We start from the raw sequence: 19,801 nt of genomic DNA, 5'->3' as shown, positions 1-19,801 counted from the left end.
AGCTGAGGATGTGTGTGCCAGACCATTCAATCCCCAGGACACCCCATCTCTCCTCCAAACTCCAGTGGGCCATTTAAGCTGTATTTTGTTTTCTTTTACAGTGATATCTCAGTGAGATACGTGGTGTGTCTGGTGCCACAGAGGAGGACAAGCAGTGCCCAGGAGCAGTTTGGCCAGCTGAGAGGCTGGGAGAAGGAGGCACTGCCCAGTAGATGGCAATACTGCCATTTATTCAGCAGCAGGCTGGGAGGGGTGACCCAGGCTGATGGGAGTGTGTGGATTAAGCAGCCCTGAAAATTCCTAATGGTTGTAGCTGTGAAGGAGAATCATAGAATCATCTCCTGGTTTGGGCTGAAAGGGACCTTAAAAATCATCCTGTTGCCACTCCCTGCCATGAGCAGGGATGCCTTCCACTAGACCAGGCTGATCAGACGTTTGTCCAATCTGGCCTTGGACACTTCCAGGGATGGGGAATCCAGAACTGCTCTGGGCAGTGTCTCACTACCCTCCCAGGGAAGAATTTCCTCCTGCTATGTAATCCAAGCCTTCCCTCTTTCTGCCGAAAGCCATTCTCCTTTTTCATTTTAAAGCCATTCCCCTTGTCCCATCACTCCATGCTCTTGTCCCCAGTCCCTCTCCAGCTCTCCTGGAGTCCCTTTAGGCTCTGGAAGCAGCTCTGAGCTCTCCCTGGAGCCTTCCCTTCTCCAGGTGAGCACCCCCAGCTCTCCCAGCCTGGCTCCAGAGTGGAGGGGCTCCAGCTCTCGGGGCATCCTCGTGTCTGGAAGCAGCACATTTACTGGAAGCAGAGGAGTTTATGTTTCCCTTGAAGGGTGAGGCCAGAGAAGCCCTGCAGGAGTTTCCAGGCTGGTTGGAGACGGAACCTCTGGTAAATCCGTGCCCACTCTGCTTTTACAGAGCTGCGCCTCGGAAGGGTTAAAGCAGCTGCAAGGCACGACTTTCCCGTCCTTGGCAGGGTGAAACCATCCAGCTGCCTGCACACTGACCCCTCCCAGCCCGGGGACACCAGCTGGCACTGCCAGCCCCCCTGGCACCGGAGTGCTGCTCCTCCCGCATCCCTGCCGGTTCACCGAGCCCAGATAAACCCGTCTGTGCTCTGCCCACCTCGCTTAGGGCTTCACCACCTGGAAGAGCCTAAAACGAGGGATGGGGAACTCCAGTGGGCTCTTTAAAATGCTGTTTATTGTATCCAAATGATGCAGCAATTCACGGGTCGTGGTAACAATAGCCCAGCCCTCCGCTGTGGGTTCGTCCGAAACCTTCTTCTGGTTCTGGTTACAATGCATTATATACTTTTCATTACAGAGCATCTTAATAAACGACAACCAATCAATACCTTTACTATTACCTATAGCCTATCATACTTACTAACATCACCATATTCATGTTACGATTTTCCAATCACAAAAGGATGGTATGTTACAGTTTAAGCTAGAAGATGTTTTTCAGTATTCTTGCCGTGGAAAATTCTGAGATACTTTCTCTACTTGAAACATGGCATTTTTGTTTGTGAAAATCTTTTTGCTTGGTAAAAACATCTTTTGTTTGAGGTGGGTTTATGCTTTGCTCAGAGTCATAAAAGCCCCTTCTAACTCACTTGCTCTTTGCCTTCTTAGTTACCCAGCAAAACTTCTGCATCAAAACTTGCTATCATTTCAATTCCTTCTTCAGATTCTACATTCCAAGATCTTTCTGTTATGCACACCTATCTGTGAGACTTTCCTGTCGACTCCTGATCCTTCCCAACACCCTCTCTCTTTATTCCCATCTATTTCCTTTTTCTCGCTCTCGCTCCAGCGCGGCTGGGGCTGTGTGTGCCGCCAGCAGAGCAGAAAGCATCGTGTCCTTCCTCGGTCCGGAAAAGGGATGAGTCACTGGCGACCCGGGGACGGGGACAGGCTGTGACGCCGGGCTCGGTGACTCCAGACCTGGCGCCGTGCGGGAATCACAGTCCCCAGGACTTTTCTCGTCAGCAACAGCTGTAAAGTGACGGATAGGATGGACTTTAACTCCGTCAGAGGAAAATAAATAATAAAAAAACTCCAAACCAAACAAGCCGGGAGCTGCAGGGCAGGGTGAGGGCTGGGGTGTTGGCTCTGCAGCTCTGAGGGCATCCAAAGGGTCTTGTGCTTGCCTTGGAGGCAGGAGATTTGGGGGAAAGTCTTTTTTTGTCACTTGTCTGGCTGGTAGAAGGAAAAGGGCAGGTTTGTAAAGCGTGTCTGAGCTGTGTGACACTGCACATGGTGTCAGATCTTCTGCAGAGGCAATAAAAGCATCCTAGTGATGCATTCCCGGGGCTTTGAGACAACAGCCTCTTCCCCTGCCCATCCAAGAGCATTTTCCATGGAATTTAGCAGAAGTTTGCCAGAGCTGAGGCTTTAACTCAGGCCTGGAGGTCAGCTTGGCTTTCCCAGGGAATGGGCACTGCAGAACCAATTATTGGCATGTTCCCATTTCAGTTTTAGTCAGTCACTGTTATGGGATGGGAACAAAACCCCAAGGTCCTGCACTTGGGTCAGGGCAATCCCAAACACAAACATAGATTTGGTGGAGAATGAGCAGCCCTGGGGAGAAGGACTTGGGGGTGCTGATTGATGAAAGGCTGGACACAATCTGGCAATGTGCACTGGCAGCCACATTTTGGGCTGCATCCAAAGCAGCCTAAAGGAGCTGGAGAGGGACTTTGGACAAGGGCACGGAGTGATAGGACAGGGAAGCTGGCTTTAAACTGACAGAGGGCAAGTTTACATTAGATATTGGGAGAAAATTAATTACTCTGAGAGTGGTGAGGCCCTGGCACAGTTTTCCCAGAGAAGCTGTGAATGCCCCATCCCTGGAAATGTTCAAAGCCACGCTGGATGAGGCTTAGAGCAAGAGTGAAAGGCATCAGGAGAGGGGTTCAACTTTAATATAATCCCTTCCAACACAAAGCATTCTAGGATTCTGTGATTCCCCATGGGGATGCCTGTGGGGCTGGTTGATGGGATGCAGCAGCTTGGGGTTGTTTCAGCATTGTCCCTTGGGGGTGATGGGTCCCCTGGTGATGTCTTGTGCCACAAAGTCATCACCGTGAGCCAAAATCCCACCAGTGCTGCAGCTGGAGCTGCATGCTGGGGACTACTCCACTCCCAGTCAGAAAATAGTTAATATAAGAGGGAATTACAGACATAAAGCCCATAAAAGAAAAAAAAAAAAAAACACAACCAAACACATCCCTCTGAGTGAATAAAGGGGCTGAGCTTCACCGTGTGTTACAGAGCCTCCATGGATGAGCCTCTTTTCAGTATTTCTGCTTTTACAGCTCAGCAAATAATTTGTAACAAATAGTTTATTCAATTAATTGAGATTCTCTGCTCTGGGGGCAGATGGCAACCTTGAAAAATGGATTCCCAATGGAAAACTAGACAATGGCATTCTTTGGCCAATTTCCCTTCCTTTCAGGTCAATGGCAGTGGTTATGATTTATGCCTGTGCTGACAGCCACAGACCCATGGGAGAGGTGTGCTTTTCCCCATCTAGATTCCTGGGATTTATTCATCTTTTTTCCTTTGTACCATGGGCTGCTTCACATGCTCCTCTCCTCTTTCCGTGCTGTTGCCATGACCAAGAGTATTTTTTCTGTTTTTCCCCTGGGGCACAGGACCATGGTGAGGTTTCTGCCCAGCTGCATCCTTCCAGGTCCCAGGGGAACCATGGGGCAATGAGAAATGGTTTGTACCCAGGAGGGAAAGTGGTTTCCAGGGTTTCCCAAGATTTCTCCTTGGTGATGTGCATGCCATCATGACTGTTGTCTATTCCATCATCCCTTAGAGACACGCAGCCACCATCCATAATCCCAAAAAGTTTGGGAAAAACACATCCCATGCACTGATTTTTACTTTATTTAGGGAAAAGAGAAAAGGTTTCTGTGTCACACAAAGGACATTAGTGCAGACACTGCCATATTCAAACAAAATTCTTTTATTGAAAGTGTAATGGAAATTTCTTCATATTGCTTTGATGAAATGAGAGACAGCAGCTGTAGACAAATATGCTTTTTTATAAACAAATGCAAATGGATAAGGTAAAAATAAAGCTTTTTTTTTTTTAACTTGTACCTTTAAGCAACATAATCACAATATATACACAAAGAAAGCTAAAATAAAGCTATGTTGAAACCAAAGTGTTTCAACCAATACATTAGATAATTACAGATTGTGTCAATAAATACCCAGTTTTTAAACTGTTTAACAGGCAACTTTTTACACAGATACCAAGAAGAAAAAAAAAATTATATATTTACAATTCAGTGCCCTAGGGGAAAAAAAAAGAGAAAAAAAAAAATCTTTTTTCTTCTTTTTTGGCACCAACACAAATAAAAAGAATAAATTATTGAAAAAAAAAATCCACAAAGGCAGGAGTCAATCCCAATCATTCATTTAAAAAAAACAATGTGTGTATACATATACATATATATAAAATATAGGCATATATTTTATATATAAATATATATATATGAAGAGAAACCTAGGAATGTTACAAAATATATTAGTGCCAATAAATACAGAACTACCAGACTTTCAGCTGTCAGTATCTTTGATGCAGTCTGAAGGATAAGGAACTACCACCTAGGAGATAACCAAAAGGGGGATTTTTCAGTCTAAGGGAAAACAACGACAACAATGAAAAATAAAAATAATAATAATAATAATAACAATAATAATAATAATAATAGATATATCCAGGAAATCCTCCATGTGCCAGTAGTATTCCTACAGCTGCCCTCCCCCCCAGGGCCCCTCAGCACCTGCTCGTGGCCGTGGGGGGGTCAGCTCCACTTCCAAGTTGACTGGCTCAATACCAGAGAAGATGTACAATTAAATAGCAGTAATAAGGATTTTTTAAAAAACCCCAAGCAACCCACGTTTCGTACGCCAGAAGTTTTCTAAATTGCCGGCAGGTTTGCAGTGAGGCACCTGCCAATGAGCAGGTATCCAAGAGCACCATCCCTGTGGTTGGGGATAGAAACAGTTCAGCCAATAGGAAAATCCTCAAAGCCGTGTTTTGGGGCTGTTTCCCTTGTCTGTGTGTCTCTGCACCACCAGAAGTTCCCTCCAGCTGCTCCCAGGGCAGCGGGGCTGGGACACCAGAACTGTCTCCTCCTCCCGTGCTGGTAATGCCAGAATCACTCCCATCACCAAATTTTCCAAGAGGGAAATTAAAGCCAGTAGGTTTCAAATCCGTTTTGCTCTTTCCATACCACTGGTGTAGGCACTTAGTGTATCACTGATGCACAGATATTTTAGTCCAGTCACATCTTGTGGCCAAACAGTGTCATGCTCTCAGACTGACTTAAACAGCAAAAGGCCAAGGCAGCCTCCAGTATCCTTCCTAAACACAAAGATTGATCTCATTTCAAAAACCAAAAGCCTTCAGCTTGATCTTCAGGTCTTCAGAAACTGCACTCACAGGATAAAAAACCCAATAGACTTCATATCCATCTGTTTTGCTTGAATTACTTGATTCACCTATACAAAAACACAGTACAACCAGTGTGACCCACTGGATTCTGGAGCTGTGACATCCTCGGTGCTGGGCAGTCCTAAGGAGCACTTGCTGAGGAGCTTGAGCAGTGTTGCTGTTTTGGCTTTGCTCTCCCAAAGCCCCCACGAGGGCTGCCAAGGTCCTTATGGTTACACCTCCCCACCTTTGCTGACGGTTCCTCTGCATTTTCAGGCACCATGACTGATGGGGAAAGATCTCATGGCCAAATCCTTAGGAAATTAAATAAATTATAAAATAATTTACAGAAAGGGGTTGGGTTTTGTTTCGAGCTAGTATTAATGTTACTTCTTAAATAGTTGAAGGTTTTGCTTGCTTTGCTCTCCACAGTGACATTATGGAGACCAGACACCATCCCCATGTCTACAAGGCTGGGAGAAACCAAGGGATGTTGCATGAACTCTTCCCTTGTCCCTCCCCTCCCACACCACTTCTGTTCAGGGCTTTTAGAAATGTGAAGTGAAGACCAAACAGCCAACATCATTCAGAAAAACCAGGGTCATCTTCCTCTTGAAGACCTTATTGCCCTTCCAGGTCATCGACAAACCACAGTGCTATTCACGTACTACAGGTAGAAAATAAATAAATACAGATATATTATGCAAAAAAATATGATTGTACACATAATACATCTGAGGTATTACCAATTTAAATAAGGTTTCATGCTAGTTCAAGCTTCAGTGGCTAGTTAAATTCTGGAATTTGCAATAAATAGATGAAGAATGATTATGTATATAGTGTATGGATCTCTTCTGTAAACCTCGTCAGATTTAAACGTAAGAGCGTGTTGGGCCAACTCTTACGCAAACCACAAATTTTCACAATAAATACAGCTTCAAAAAGTTGCCTTAGAAAGTTCCTGCAACGCTGAAACGTTTCTAGAAGGGGCTGTATGGACGACTGGCAACGTTTGTGAGGAGTATTTCTCAACAGGTCTTTTGATACAAAACACAAGGGAATTCTCATGTGAAAGTCTTTCTCCCTCCCTCCCTTCCCCACCCCGTCATGAAAGTTTAGAAATTTTTGCACAAACAGCGAGAGAACTGATTGTAGCTGCAGTATGTCAAAACGTCCACGTTCTATAAAGACCAAAAATAGTTAATTTGCTTAGAAAGTCTTCTGCTGTTGCTGTTTTTTCCTCCTTATATTTGAGTAGCACACCATCCTTTCGGTGAAAGTTTGCCTGTCCGACTGTTTCTGTTTTCCTTTCGGCATCAGTCCTTGCCTGAGCCACATGGGTGTTTCACACTTTCACTGTCTCCATCAGTGATGACTTGATGGCATCCTCCAAAAGCTGATTGTCTGTGAAAGGGGCTGGGGTTTCAGGGACGGATTCGGACAAACCAATGAGGGACTCCAAGAAACAGGAGCCCTGATCTCCGGCTTGCGGGAAGCCAGGGAAATTAGGCAACTGAAACTGTAACGCTGAGAAGTTATCCAGGTTCTCATACTCCTTTAAGGAGTTATAAAGGGGTCCCAAGTTATAGTCTGAGAAGGACTGGAAGAAATCCAAGGAATCGGAGGAAAGGCTGAGGTCGGCGTAGCTCTTGGAGCAGGGCTCAGTGGAGGAGGAGGCGCAGCAGGACAGCCCCTCGCACCTCGCGTGGGCTGCGTCCTCCAGCAAGCCCCCGCTGTCCTGGTTGGCGTTCTCATCCAGGCACTCCGAGAGGTGGGACAAGTGGCCAGGCACAGGCCTGGCCTCGCTGCCGTGCTCCTCGATGAAGAAGTCGGAGGGGTGGAAGCAGCCCAGCTCGTCCTGGCCACGCCCGCTCTCCTCCTCGGCGTCCGAGTCGTTGAAGTGGAGGATGCGCGCCAAGCCGTCGTCGTCCACGTCCGACTGGGACTTGTCGGAGGGGAGGCTCTCGTAGGGCTCCTCCAGGTCCTCGCTGGGGTGGGAGGAGATGGAGGAGTCTGTCATGTCGCTGCTGCAGCTGTTCTCCCCCAGGGCCTCCAGCTCGGGGCTGAACTGGAAGGCGGGTGCCAGCGGCACCGCGCGCTCCTCCAGCGAGCCCTTCCCCAGCGCAGGGAGCCGCTCCCGGAAGGGGGGCTCAGCCTCGGCCGCCTTCTCGCTGCTCTGCTGCTGCTTCTCCAGCTCCAGCTTCATGATGGTGTGGATGAAATGCGTCTGCACGCGGGCCTGGTTGAACTCGATCCTGCCCTCGGTGTTGCCACAGCCGTCCTTGGTGCAGCCGCAGGGGAAGGAGGTGTGATCCATCTGGCACAGGGAGAAGCACAGGGGCAGGGTTAGGATTGGACTCAGTGGCATAAAACCAAAACTGTGACTTGTCTGCCCTGAGAAACCAAGTAACAGCTGAGGGGTTTAAAAGCAGAAAGAAAAAAAATGACACCCTGCTCTTTTGAAGAGGTGTCATAAAAGTCGGATTTCAGTAAAAGTGAGGAAAATTAAAGATGCCAAAAAAAAAAAAAACAAAACAGCAAAATATAATGGTCCAAACGGAGAACAAATGGGGCAAAAGTGAGCTGTTTCTTTACTGCTATTGAATGACTTCACTATCTGATCTGCAGCAGCCACTAGAGGGGGGCTGTAACACACACATGGAGCACCCTGTGCACCCACCTCCGCCACCCCCAGCCTCCAAACACGGCACCGAGGGAGTGAGCGGCGCCCAGAATAGGGACTGAGGCTCCCCAAATACAGCTGGGCAGGCACCAGCAAAAAACACCCTGAAAAATGTAAGTCAGTGCTGGAACACAGGGGGATTATCCCACTGTGCAGGTGGCCTGCACAGCTCGCTGTGGGCTGGTGCTCAGCTGACACTCCCACGTTCGCCCGAGCGCACTGGGATTTGTGACACACGCCAAAAGAAAAAAGAATTAAAAATAAAACCTGGGGGAGGGGGAGAAAGCGCAGCCTCGTGTGAGGAGCAAGGAGCTTTTCCTTGCAGACATTCCAACCTCCAAGAGGAGGTTAAGCAGGTATGGGTCTCGTGGGGATGTACAGCGGGGACATTCTCACTGCAGGCACTGACAGTGTGGGAATGGCTGCAGGTGTGATTTGGGAAGAGGACGCTTTGGAGCAGCGTGTGCCCTGCAGCCTGAGGGATGCTCCCAGAGCTTTCCCCACCTCCAAGCACAGATGGCTTTAAAGGCTGCCCCACCTCTGCCCAGCTCACTGCCACCCGCCGTGCCCAGGGCTGAGGCTGTACCTGGCACTTAATGCCCGCCAGGCTGCAGCTGCAGGTCTCGGGGTCGCAGACCTCGCGGCAGTCGCAGCCGCAGTCCTCCCGCGACAGGCGGATGCTGTGCAGCTCCCGCTTCTCCTCCTTGTCGATCTTCTTCACGCCCACGGCCTTGAGCAGCGCGCGCCTCTTCTTGGCGGGGTAGGGCTGCAGGAAGAAGCCGTCCTCCAGGTCCGCGCTGCTGACGTCGATGTCGTCGTCGGAGATGTCCTCGATGGTCAGCTGGTTGGCCTCCTCCGACTCCTTGGTGCCGTTCATGGTGAGCTGAGGGCACAGAATGGACGGAGTTAGGGGCTTGTTTGGCACTCAGAGCCAGTGGAAGCCCCAGATGAAGGGAAATAAGAAAGGAATGACCTCTCCCCCCAACCTCAGGATCAGCTCTAGAGCCCACAAAGGCCTGACACCTGACTGGGGATGTGTCCTGGGATATCAGGTATCTAAATCAGAAATTAAAATACTTTGGGAGATGCCAAGAAGAGTCTCAAGTAGATCCCGGGACAGAGTGGTACCACCAAAAGAGCAAAAATGTCTTTTGTGTCTTCTCACTTTTCAAAGACAGAGAACTAAATGAAAATCCCCCACTGGAGCCTGTGTTGTTTGGAGACTCAAACTGAGAGCTAAGGATTGATGCCCCCAGGTCTCAGAGGCTCTTATTAAAAACTGGCCAATTAACTAACAACATCCACCAGCTCCCCATCAACCCAGCCCCATGCCCCTAACTCACTTTCCATTTCAACGCTTCCAACTTCTCCTCTTTCAATTTCTCTTCGAGTTTGCCCCGCCGGACGTTTTCCTGCTCCTTTGAAAACTCTGCCAGCGTGAACTGGCGGGAGGAGCTGTGTTTGCTCACCATGCCCAGGGTACAGCCCCCACGGCTAGGCACGCTCGTGAAGCCCTGGCAGCGTGGGAAGTAAAACACAGTGACCCGGTCAAACTCCACATTGTTCTTCTTCAGTCGCTTGGATTTCTTCAGGATTGACGTGGCTGAAAAGGGGAGAATTAAAGAAAAGGAAAAGCACTAAGCCAATGCTGCCATGCTGCAGATGGAATAGAAATATTACCAACAGGCAGGACTTGCAATTACTGTCTCAGCAGGGACGCAATGGGACAAGGGCACAACAGTGCTTGGTGGTGTTTTAGGAGCTAACACTTCAGAGGGGGGATAAGGATGGAGAGGCAGCTTAGCCAAGCCCTGCTGCAGCGGAGTCACCCATGAGATTCACCCTATGAGGTGGCTCTTCTTCTCCTTCCCACTTGACTTCCCCCAGGAACATCCATCTGCTTATTCTTCACGTGTGGCAGAGCATAAGGAACAAGCCACCAGCCATCCTACACATCTGTCTCTCTAAATCCACTCTGCCCCACGCTCAGGAGCCCCTGGCCTGCTCCTGGGATACTGTGGCATGGGCATTCCCAGTGCTTCAGTGCAGAAAATAGCCCACTAGCTGCTTTTTCTGGTACTTCCTTTCGCCATCCACTGGGAGGAACTCTGAATCTATGGTTTATTCTCAAGAGACTCATTTGAGAGCAGCTGCAAAGATGTTAATCTTTGTGCAGGTGATCCCCGGGTAAACATGACTCTGGTTTATCTTAAACTGCTGAAACATGCTACACATCACTTGCAGCAGAGCCTCTCCAGAGATAGCTGGCCCTGCACATCTGCACGTGCAAACACAGAAGATGGAGGGGGACTAATTAGTCAGGGCAGGTTCAGAGTCAGTGAGTTCCCATGAGTGTGGCAGGAATAAGAGCCAGCTACACCCAAATCTGTGGTGGGGAGGGAATTCTGGTCCCATTCTCTGCTGGTGGCATGGGTGCTTTGGTTGCCTCCATGGAAGAAAATAACCCAAAAAGGATGGGTGACTGCTGCAGAGCTGGGATCTAGCTTTGCACACAAGCAGCCTTACAGTGGCACCCAAGGAAAAGACAACAACCTAAGGGGCTTGGCTGGTTTGGTGGGCCCCAAAGGCTGAGAAAGGGCAAGACTGGACAGTTAACTGCACCCACATTTCACAGGTCTCACTTGCCAAAATATCGTGTTTCGGTTTCATGTGGAAAAAAAAAAAAAAAAAAAAAAGAGAAAAAAGAAGTGTTCACCCAGCTGTGTCAGCAGCTTCTGCTCAATAGCTGGGGGTTCACACTGGGCCCTGCAGTCACTCTGATCATATCTTTGCACTGTGAGTTGCATTTTCACAATAACCTTGACTCAATCTCCTAAAACATGAGCTCTTTATCAGAAGGCAAGTCAGCCACCACAATCATCTATGGGCCGAGCTGCTGCACTTTGGCATTTGCCTCTCCCTGCACCCCTCCTCTGAAATTGTTTTCCCATTCCTGACCCTTTTCCAATTGAGCCAGAGAATACAAAAAGTTCATTGTTTTGTCACAAAACCTGGGAAGACAAGCAAGAATGAGACTCTTTATTATTACAAGACTTCTAAAGCCTTTTCAGACCACTGTGTGTTTGTGTATGTCTGCTAAGTGGACCTTAACTGCTATATACAGTGGGTGTTCAGTATAATTTACTAGGTTGGAATATTTCTCCTCCATGAAGATGTTCCTCTATTGTACTTTTTATTTTTCCCTTCACACAGCAGATAAAGGGCTTTACAACACTGCCTTCTGTGTGTTTTCCTAAAAGCTCTCAAAACTTATATTGCTGGGAAAACAAAATAGCTTTTATCTGTACTAGCAGCAGAGGCAATGTCAAACGTGTCATGTTCTTTGGCAAAGTACCCAATTTACGTGGGAAACAAGTTCTGAAATGGTAATTACACTACTGGTTAATCATTTTTAAAAAACAGCATTACAGGCCTTCACTGTCTGATTAGGTTTTGCCTGTGAAACAGCTTGACAGGGCATTGAGGGTTGGTGGGATGGTCCTGCAGCACAGGCTGGGAAGCACCCACATGCCTCTGCACACCCATCCTTGGGTTTCCATTCTTGGAAACCTGGACTTCAGCAAAACTGTTCCAAAGGAATAATAAATACTGGAATGAAAGGGCTGTGAGGAGGCTGGATGATTACAAATCAGTGTCATGAGAGGCAGCTGGCACCACAGCCACTTCTACCCATAAAGGTGTGCCCCAAGGGGGTCTCTGTGGGGCCATGACCCACCACCACCCTACAAAAACCCCACGCACAGGCACAGCTGATCCTGGGAAAGCCAGAGGTACTCACGGGTGAAGCTGGAAATTAAGGCAGAGCTGGGCTTGGGCTCTCCACGGGAATTCTCCTCATCAGTGTCCCAGCCTGAGGATGCTGAGGAGGAGAGGGGGGAGCAGGAGGAGGAGGAGCAGTAGGTGCTGTCATCCCCCAGCTCTTCGTACTTCCTTTTCAACACTCCGCTCATGGTGACGCCGTTTTTGTCATATAACTGGAAAGCAAAGGAGAAAAGCAACATGAAGCCAGGGAAATCCTGTCAGTTTCTGGTGAGGAGCAGGACAGCTGAAACCTCAGCAAGGCTTCACCATCAGATCCACTCGGCCATGCAGATGTGATTCCCAAAAAGTGCTGTCCCTAAATCACCTCATCCTACTACAGTCACTGCACACCTGTGAATTTCTCTCCCATTTTACAACACTGGAGAACAAACTATCCCAGACAACAAACTGTCCAGAAACCAATCCAATCAACACAAATGTCATCAAACAGTAAGTATTACATTTTGCTTACTAATTCTTTTATGTTCACTCCTCACCCAGATCGCTTTCTATGCAGTTACAGCTTTAACGTCTTGCTAATTACAAAAATAAGCCAGTTTGCAGAAAACAATCTGTTGGCATGATTTACTTGCTACAGCCCCCCGGGGAAACAGACTTATTAAATGAAGCACTGAAATACAAATATATCAACTGTGAAGAACAGCCCTTCTCCTCACGGTGCCTTTCATAGTCAGTCCCCCATTCAATAAGCTATTCTTGTTTAGGCTGGGTTATGTATCAAGCATAGAAGCAATTAAAAACAACGCAGCTAATTAAAAACAAAGGAGCTCTGTGCTTGCCTAGATTCCTAAATTTCCTGCATGCTTTGCCCCTGCTCATCTTAAAGGAAAAAAAAAAAAATAAAAGAAAGCCAAAAATAACTGTGTTGCATCTTTTAAACTTTGCTTTTATAAAGTTTGTGCAAATTCAGGAGATAAAAAAACCCACAAAAGCTACAGGCTTTGGCTGCAGTACGTTTGGACAATGCTCTGAGGGACAGGGTGGGATTCTTGGGGTGGTCCTGTGCACAGCCAGGACTTGATGATCCCTGTAGGTCCCCTCAACTCAGGATGTTCTGTGATTCTAATGGACATCAGCACCAACTCATCCTGGGATGCTCCTGCACTGCTGATGGATCATTCCACCTTTTAGACCCTGCCAACACCCTCAGCTCCCCCTGCTCCTGCAGAAGCCAGCTGATTTGGGAGCCAGTGAGCCATCCCCAGAGCTGAGAGCCAGGCTGCTGCCCCAGGGGTGACTTGCTGTGACCCCAAACCACCAGGCTGTAAATCACAGTGGGGGAATACAGCCCCAGCCCAGGAACTGCCTCCAGCAAGGAGAGGAGAGCCCCAGCAATGGGAGATGCTGTCAGCCACCCCTAATACACAAAAGCTAAAGCATCCCTAAATTTGGATAGTGCTGGGATGGTAGCAGCCCTGGGATGGTGACAGTGCAGATACAGGGGTGCCAGACACCCAGTCCACATCCCCTCCCATCACACAAAACTTCTCCACCGGCCAAATTAATTCTTTGCAACCCGAACACTTTCTCACTCTGCTTTGCATGTCTGAAGTTAATTTAAGTCTCTGAAAAATAAAACAGAACAAAACACTAAACCTGCCCTTCTGACAGACCTGAGGAGGCAGCACAGACACCACACCAGTTTCAGAACCTCCCCATGATGGGATTTTCAGTGTCCTGACAGCACCAAGCAGGATCACGTTGCAGGACAGGAGCACGCACAGTTCCTTCCAAGCCCTGCACCAACCCTCCCTAATTATGTTTACCACCAGACTCCCAGGAGACAATAGTCACCTAAAAGGTCAAAAAAGTCCCTGGACGAAGCACTTCCCTGGCCTGGAGAAGTTAATCATTTGCTGCAAGGCGTGCTTACAGGGCCAGCACATCCCCCTGAACCTGGGAGGAGTGATCCCTCCGTCCCTCCTCCTCCTCCTCAGCAGACCTGGAGCTGCAGGTGCTTTTGCCACAGAGGGGTTGCTGTTTTTTTGGCCTTACTCCAAAATAGATGCAGAGAAGGTGGATTTGGCCACCCTCCAGCCCCAGCAGCACATGTCCTATCCGACACCTGGATTAACCCTTTCCTGCTTGCTCCATGGCCAAGCTGAGCTCACAGGCGGCCACAAAACAGCAAATAACAAACATTTAATTTCTGTTATTTTTGTGCATGTGCCTCCTGCTCTGTCTCATGTTTGCTTTAAGAAACAACCAGGAGCAAAGAAACTCTCCAAATCCATGGCAGGGGTACAAATCAAAGCCTGGGCTGCAGCCAGAGGTTTGCAGACCCCACTGTCCACCTGGAACAGGCAAAAACTTTGCAAAAAAATAATGCCACATGTAGCTTGAAAGAGCATCAGTTCCTGCTGCAGAGAGAATGCTCCAGAGGACAGTGAGGGATGACAGTGAGGGATGCCAAGGGAGGGAGGAACCAGCTCCCTAAAATGCCTGTAGGACACATGTCCAACAGCAAACAGCCTCAGAGATGCGGTGCTGACCACATCCACGTCCTGTGGGAGACAACAGAGAGTGCTGGAGCAGCCAAGGTCATGCTGCTGAGACAGGGATAACTCCCAGGCCTGGACCAAAGATGCAGCAGGTCACCTGCCAACCCAACAGCCCATCAGGGGCTGCACCACTTCCCCCCAAAAAACCCCAGAGGGAAAGCAGAGAGCTCTCCTCCAGCCAGCAAACTCAGCTAACACAAACACCAAGCCAGAGCCAAGGCAAGCTGTGCATAAGATGGTGCAATTCTATTTATTTATTTTTTAAATACTATCACCAGCCAGGAGGATGAAGGGAGGTGAGTGCAGCTCCCCATCTATGGGAATGAGCCAAATGGATAGGGAAAAAACCCACTTTTGGCACACTGACTTCTTCAAGTCACCTATTGTTTTGTTAATGCAAAGGAGGTGTTGTGCAAACAGGATTCCCAGCTAATGGGAAAAAGCTGGTGAACCTGCTGCCCACCAGCCAAAATATAGTAATTTTCTCCTGTTACACCTTCCCCCTCATTGCTGATTTATGGCTGTGATGTTTTCCAAGTCAAGTTTTCAAATCCTTCTCAGGAACGATGGAGTGGAGCTGCACCCATTGGTGTCTGCTTCTATCCTACCCCAAAAAATCCTCCAGATGGGCATTTTACTGTCAAAGCCAGGATGATCCTCTGCTCCCCTCCTCACCCTGGCATGTGGAGACAGAATTCACACCAGCAATTTGGATGCTGCCTTTAAAGCCATGTCACCGAGGCCACTGGCCACTCAGCCAAAAAAGCCCAGAGGCCCATTCAGAAACAATGAGGATATTTTAATTGCAGTAATTTTAAAAGGAACCTTAAACCCACAGCAGTGTTTTACAAGCAAGTCCCAAAAATGTCCACAGCAGCGTGGAAAAAATAAATATCTATATCTGAGTTTGCCATTGCAAATCTCTGCAGGCACCACCAAGTGCAGGATTTTACCACCTTCTCCTTCTCTCTCTTTTTTTTTTTTTTTTTTTTTTTACATAACCTGAAATAAAATAATCCTATCTTCCTTTCAGTTGCCAAAAAAGACATTCTGTTCTTGGCTAAGACTTCTTACTCATCTATTTTACTGAAAACAGCTTTTGGAACAAGCACATAATGCAATGGATCAAACCCGCAGGAATTCCTCTCTGGCACCAGAACTCCCACTATCCTGGGAATACTTTCTAACAAATATTTAGCCCAGATGTGCATTCCTTTCTTTCTCTCTCCCTCCTTTTTTTTTTTTTTTTTTTTTTTTTTCTTAAAGCATTAAAGTTTGGGTGGGGGGAACAGAGGGGAGCAGTGTAGCTGGGGGAAGGGAATCCAATCTGCAAAGTCCCATTTCTGGCGCCCAGCAAGTTGCAGGGTAAAGCCCTAACACACTGGAATGCAAGGAATTAATGTTTTAACTATCCTCCTCTTGGACGACGTCTCAACAGTAAATATTTCGAGTAATTTAGATTTAAGAAGGTTTGGCATTTGTTTAGCCAAGTGCAGAGGACGGCAACTAAAAACCCCAACCAGTGTCCACTGCCCAGGGGACTGCACAAAGAGGCATCGTGGCTCTGGGCAGAATTAGGAGGAGAAGATGTTTCAGTGTTGCATTTTGGGGTTGGAGATGTGCTTTGAAGCGTCAGGAGATCACAGCAGTGCAAGCAAAGCAAAGGAAACTCCTCACAGCGAGTCCAGCAGCTGCCTTTGCTCGGGCCACAATTCCCATGGTATTGCAGGAGAACACCCAGGAGCAAGAGTATTTCAAATACTGGGGGTTATGTCAGTGGAGCATCCTAAAGAATGGAAGGATCCTGAATCTGTGCATGAGTCATTGAAAGCAAAGTTTCTTTTGCCAAGCGATTTGGGGAGCACCAAGCAAACAACAATCCCTCTGACCCCCCCAAAACTCAGCACAGTGCACTAAAAGTATTTGTTTTCCAACGACTTTTTGAGCTGGTTTGCTGCCTTTAAAGCTCAGCCATCTGCCTGCAGGCCAGGAGGACAAAGTGGGCTCATTCCATACAACAAGGTGGATTGTCCCCAGCACACCAAGGGGACTGTCCCCAGCACACCGAGGGTGGATTGTCCCCTGCACACCGGGAGCGAGCACCCAGCACTGTCCCCATCACACCAAAACTGGACTGTCCCCAGCACACTGAACTGGACTGTCCCCTGCACACCAAGGGTGGACTGTCCCCAGCACACTGAACTGGACTGTCCCCAGCACACCGAACTGGACTGTCCCCAGCACACCGTCCCAGCTCGGCGCCGGGAGCGAGCTCAGGACCGCGCCGAGCCGTGAGTCAGAGCGGCTCCCGCTCCCTCCCCCAGAGCCGCAGTGCCCGTGCAGGTCTAGCAGGAGTAAATATTAGTTTAAAAAACACCACCGCGTATTTTAGCCAGGTACGGCTCCGAAGGCAGCTCGCAGAGCTGCTGCGGCTGGTGTTGGTTCGCACGCTGCCGTTCACTGAGGGTGAAGAGATCTCTTTTGGTGTGAGAATCACCAGAAAGTGCTGCGGAGCTGAGCTTCCCGCTCAGCTGCCCCAGAAATCTGCTGCCTAACAGCAGTGGGTTATTTAATAATCGCCACACTATCAGCACTGATTCATTGCTCGATCATTTAACTATTTTAATTCTTTGCATATTTACTTAAGTGGTTTCCCCTGTGCCGCCGTGACAGGCTCCCGATGACAACACTTCCCAATTTCGGGGCTGACTGGAGCCAAGGAGAGCGGGATCATTCCAGCAGGACCCTCCAGGGGACAGTCCCACGCGTGTTCCCAGCCACATAATGCTGTGCTTTCCAGTTCAGACCAGATTATTTTCACCCAGCTGGGTCTAAGGTTTCATAACCTTGCTCCGGTTAAAAATAGCCTCTGCCTACTATGCAACAGCAAAACCCAAAGTACGTCGTGCTGCGGAGTGGGAGCATGAATCAGTCCGTAGCACCACGAGTTTATGCTCCTGTCAGAGCCTAAACAGGCAAAACACCTTCCCCGGAAAGAGCAGCACAAGTGTTTACTCCATCTCCTCATTTTTTTTAATTTTTTTTTTTTTCAAGGCCACAAAGAAAAAAAAAAATAAAGGCTTGTCAGATTTTTCTACCAACCCATTACTTCTTACTGACAGCTTGAAAGGCAAGTAAGAATTTTCAGTAAATACACTAAAGGTTATCTGACACGGCCCAAAATGAAAGGAGGTTCGGATGTACTCGGCGCAGACTGTGCTGTAACAAACAGGAAAACAGCGAAGTGCGCTTTGTCTAGGAAAATCCTCTATTTGATCACACCTCATGAATAATTCACACCAGGTTTCCATATTTGTCCTCCTGTAGGTACACGCTGTGCGTTACCTTCCCTGCTATATATACGCACGCATTTCCTGCGCTGAATTATTAAAGCCTTTGCCGGGAGCTGCGGAGTCTCTCCGGCAGGAGAACAAACCCAACCATCCTGAAAATAAGCCCGCCCCCCACCCCACACACACACACCTTGACCGGCTACATCTGCAAACTGCTCAGCAGAGGAAAACCGAAATCATTTTCATTTAAAAAATAAAGTAATAAAATAAAATAATAATTGGTAATCAATTCCTGGTAACAAATGACAAGACTTAACCTGGCAGTGCTGGGTTAAAGGTTGGACTCGGGGATCTTAGAGGGCTTTTCCAGCCTTAAGGACTCCCTCATTCTGTGACTTCGAGGTTTGTAAACGGCCGTGAGGGTTTTCTCTCCATCCATCCCACCAGGCGCTGGCATTCCAGGCGTTAGTAAGGCTGAGCTGCTTTAGGAAAGGGCTGTCCCTGTGTGTCAGCCTCTTCCTACAGCGACATTATGTAACTCGGAGGTGACAGACACTTCTGAGGATGCCGGGGGTAGAGGAGGGAGTGGGGGGGGCAGGCAAAAAAAATTATAAAAACCTGAGAAAACTTAGTAGTTGGGGGCGGGGGACGAGGCATCCTTTTTTTTTTTTTTTTTTTTTTTTTTTTTTTCTTTTTTTTTTTTCTTTTTAGGTGGGCTGTAAAAGCCGCGATGTTTTATTTCGGGAGGCGGGGGGTGCCCCGCTCCGTCTGTCCGCCCGTCGGTCCCTCCGTGCGCCCGTCGGTAGGTGTTGCTGTAGCGACGGCAAAGCATCCCCAGCCGGGCGGATTTGGGGAAGAGCGAGCCGGCAAGGCTCCCCCCACCCCCCAAACCTTTCTCTCAACATCAAAAAATTGTAACCGCGGCCGCGGGGATGGAGCGGAGCCCGGACTTAGCGCGGCGCGGGTGAGAGGGGAACTCTGCGCTACTCCTAATAAATATTATAAAGGCGTCCGGGTGTCCGTACAGCACAGCAAAGTGCCGGGGGGCGGGTGGGGGGCGCAGCAGACCCCCAGCCCTTCCCCCAAGGAGCCCGGAGCGGGTCCCGGAGCTCAGCCGCAGCCGCAGCCCCGCCGGGCTCCGCTCGCCCGCGGGCACAACCAGCGCGGCCAGACGGCGCCGGGGCGGCGCGACCGCCGGGACGGGCGGCGGGCACGGCAGCGACCCCCGGGAGCCCGGCGGGACGGCCCCGAGCCGGGACGGGCGGCCGAGCCCCGCGCCGGGCAGCACCGGCCGCACCGGACCCCGCAGCCCCGCTGGGGAACCGCGAGCCTGCCCCTCGCCGCTTCCCCCCGTGCCCATCCCGGCTCCCCGTGCCCATCCCGGTCCCCCGGCGGTCCTACCTGCGGCGGCGGCGGTGTCGGCTCCGGCTGCAGCGGCGGTGCCTGGCGCGGCGCCTCCCGCTCCGCTGCCGGGGCCGGGCCGGGCTGCGCCGCCCCGCGCTGCCCTTTTCCGTCAGTGGAAAACTCCGGGCTCTGACGCAGGCGGTGACAGGAGCGGGGCCGGCCGGCCCGCCCGGCTTCCTGCCCCCGCCGGGCGGGGCGCTGAGTCAGGAGCGGCGGGAGGCACCGCCCCGCATCGCTCCGCACCGCCCCGCATGGTTCCGGACCGCCCCGCACTGCTCCGCATCTCCCGCACCGCCCTGCATCCCTCCAGACCACTCCGCATGGTTCCGGACCGCCCCGCATCGCTGCGCACCGCTCCGCATCTCCCCGCACCGCTCCGCATCTCCCCGCACAGCCCCGCATCGCTCCGCACAGCCCCGCATCGCTCCGCACAGCCCCGCATCGCTCCGCACCGCCCCGCATAGTTCCGCACCGCCCCGCATCCCTCCAGACCTCTCCACATCTCCCCGCGTCTTTCCGGACCCGCACCGCTGCGGGTCCCACGGGGGAGCTCTGTCCCACAAGGGCTGAGGAGCACAGGGACATGTTGGACCCCAAAATGGGTCTGAGTACCACACAGG

At 49.8% G+C, this 19,801-nt stretch overlaps 1 protein-coding gene across 1 annotated transcript; it reads right to left on the bottom strand.

Annotated features, from left to right (window-relative positions):
* Positions 1-3,960: 3,960 nt before the first annotated feature.
* Positions 3,961-19,306, bottom strand: CSRNP1 (cysteine and serine rich nuclear protein 1). The gene is made up of 5 exons (XM_056484657.1): positions 19,179-19,306; positions 11,940-12,135; positions 9,484-9,743; positions 8,727-9,023; positions 3,961-7,774 (listed from the first exon to the last, which is right to left on the bottom strand). The coding sequence occupies exons 2-5, from the start codon at positions 12,109-12,111 to the stop codon at positions 6,803-6,805; spliced, it is 1,701 nt and encodes a 566-aa protein (XP_056340632.1). The 5' UTR covers positions 12,112-12,135; positions 19,179-19,306; the 3' UTR covers positions 3,961-6,802.
* Positions 19,307-19,801: the final 495 nt, after the last annotated feature.

The sequence above is a fragment of the Oenanthe melanoleuca genome, chromosome 2, assembly GCF_029582105.1.
Source record: "Oenanthe melanoleuca isolate GR-GAL-2019-014 chromosome 2, OMel1.0, whole genome shotgun sequence".
Taxonomy (NCBI): Eukaryota; Metazoa; Chordata; class Aves; order Passeriformes; family Muscicapidae; genus Oenanthe; species Oenanthe melanoleuca.
Note: the sequence above shows the minus strand (reverse complement) of the source record. Positions and strands in the feature narration are given on the sequence as shown.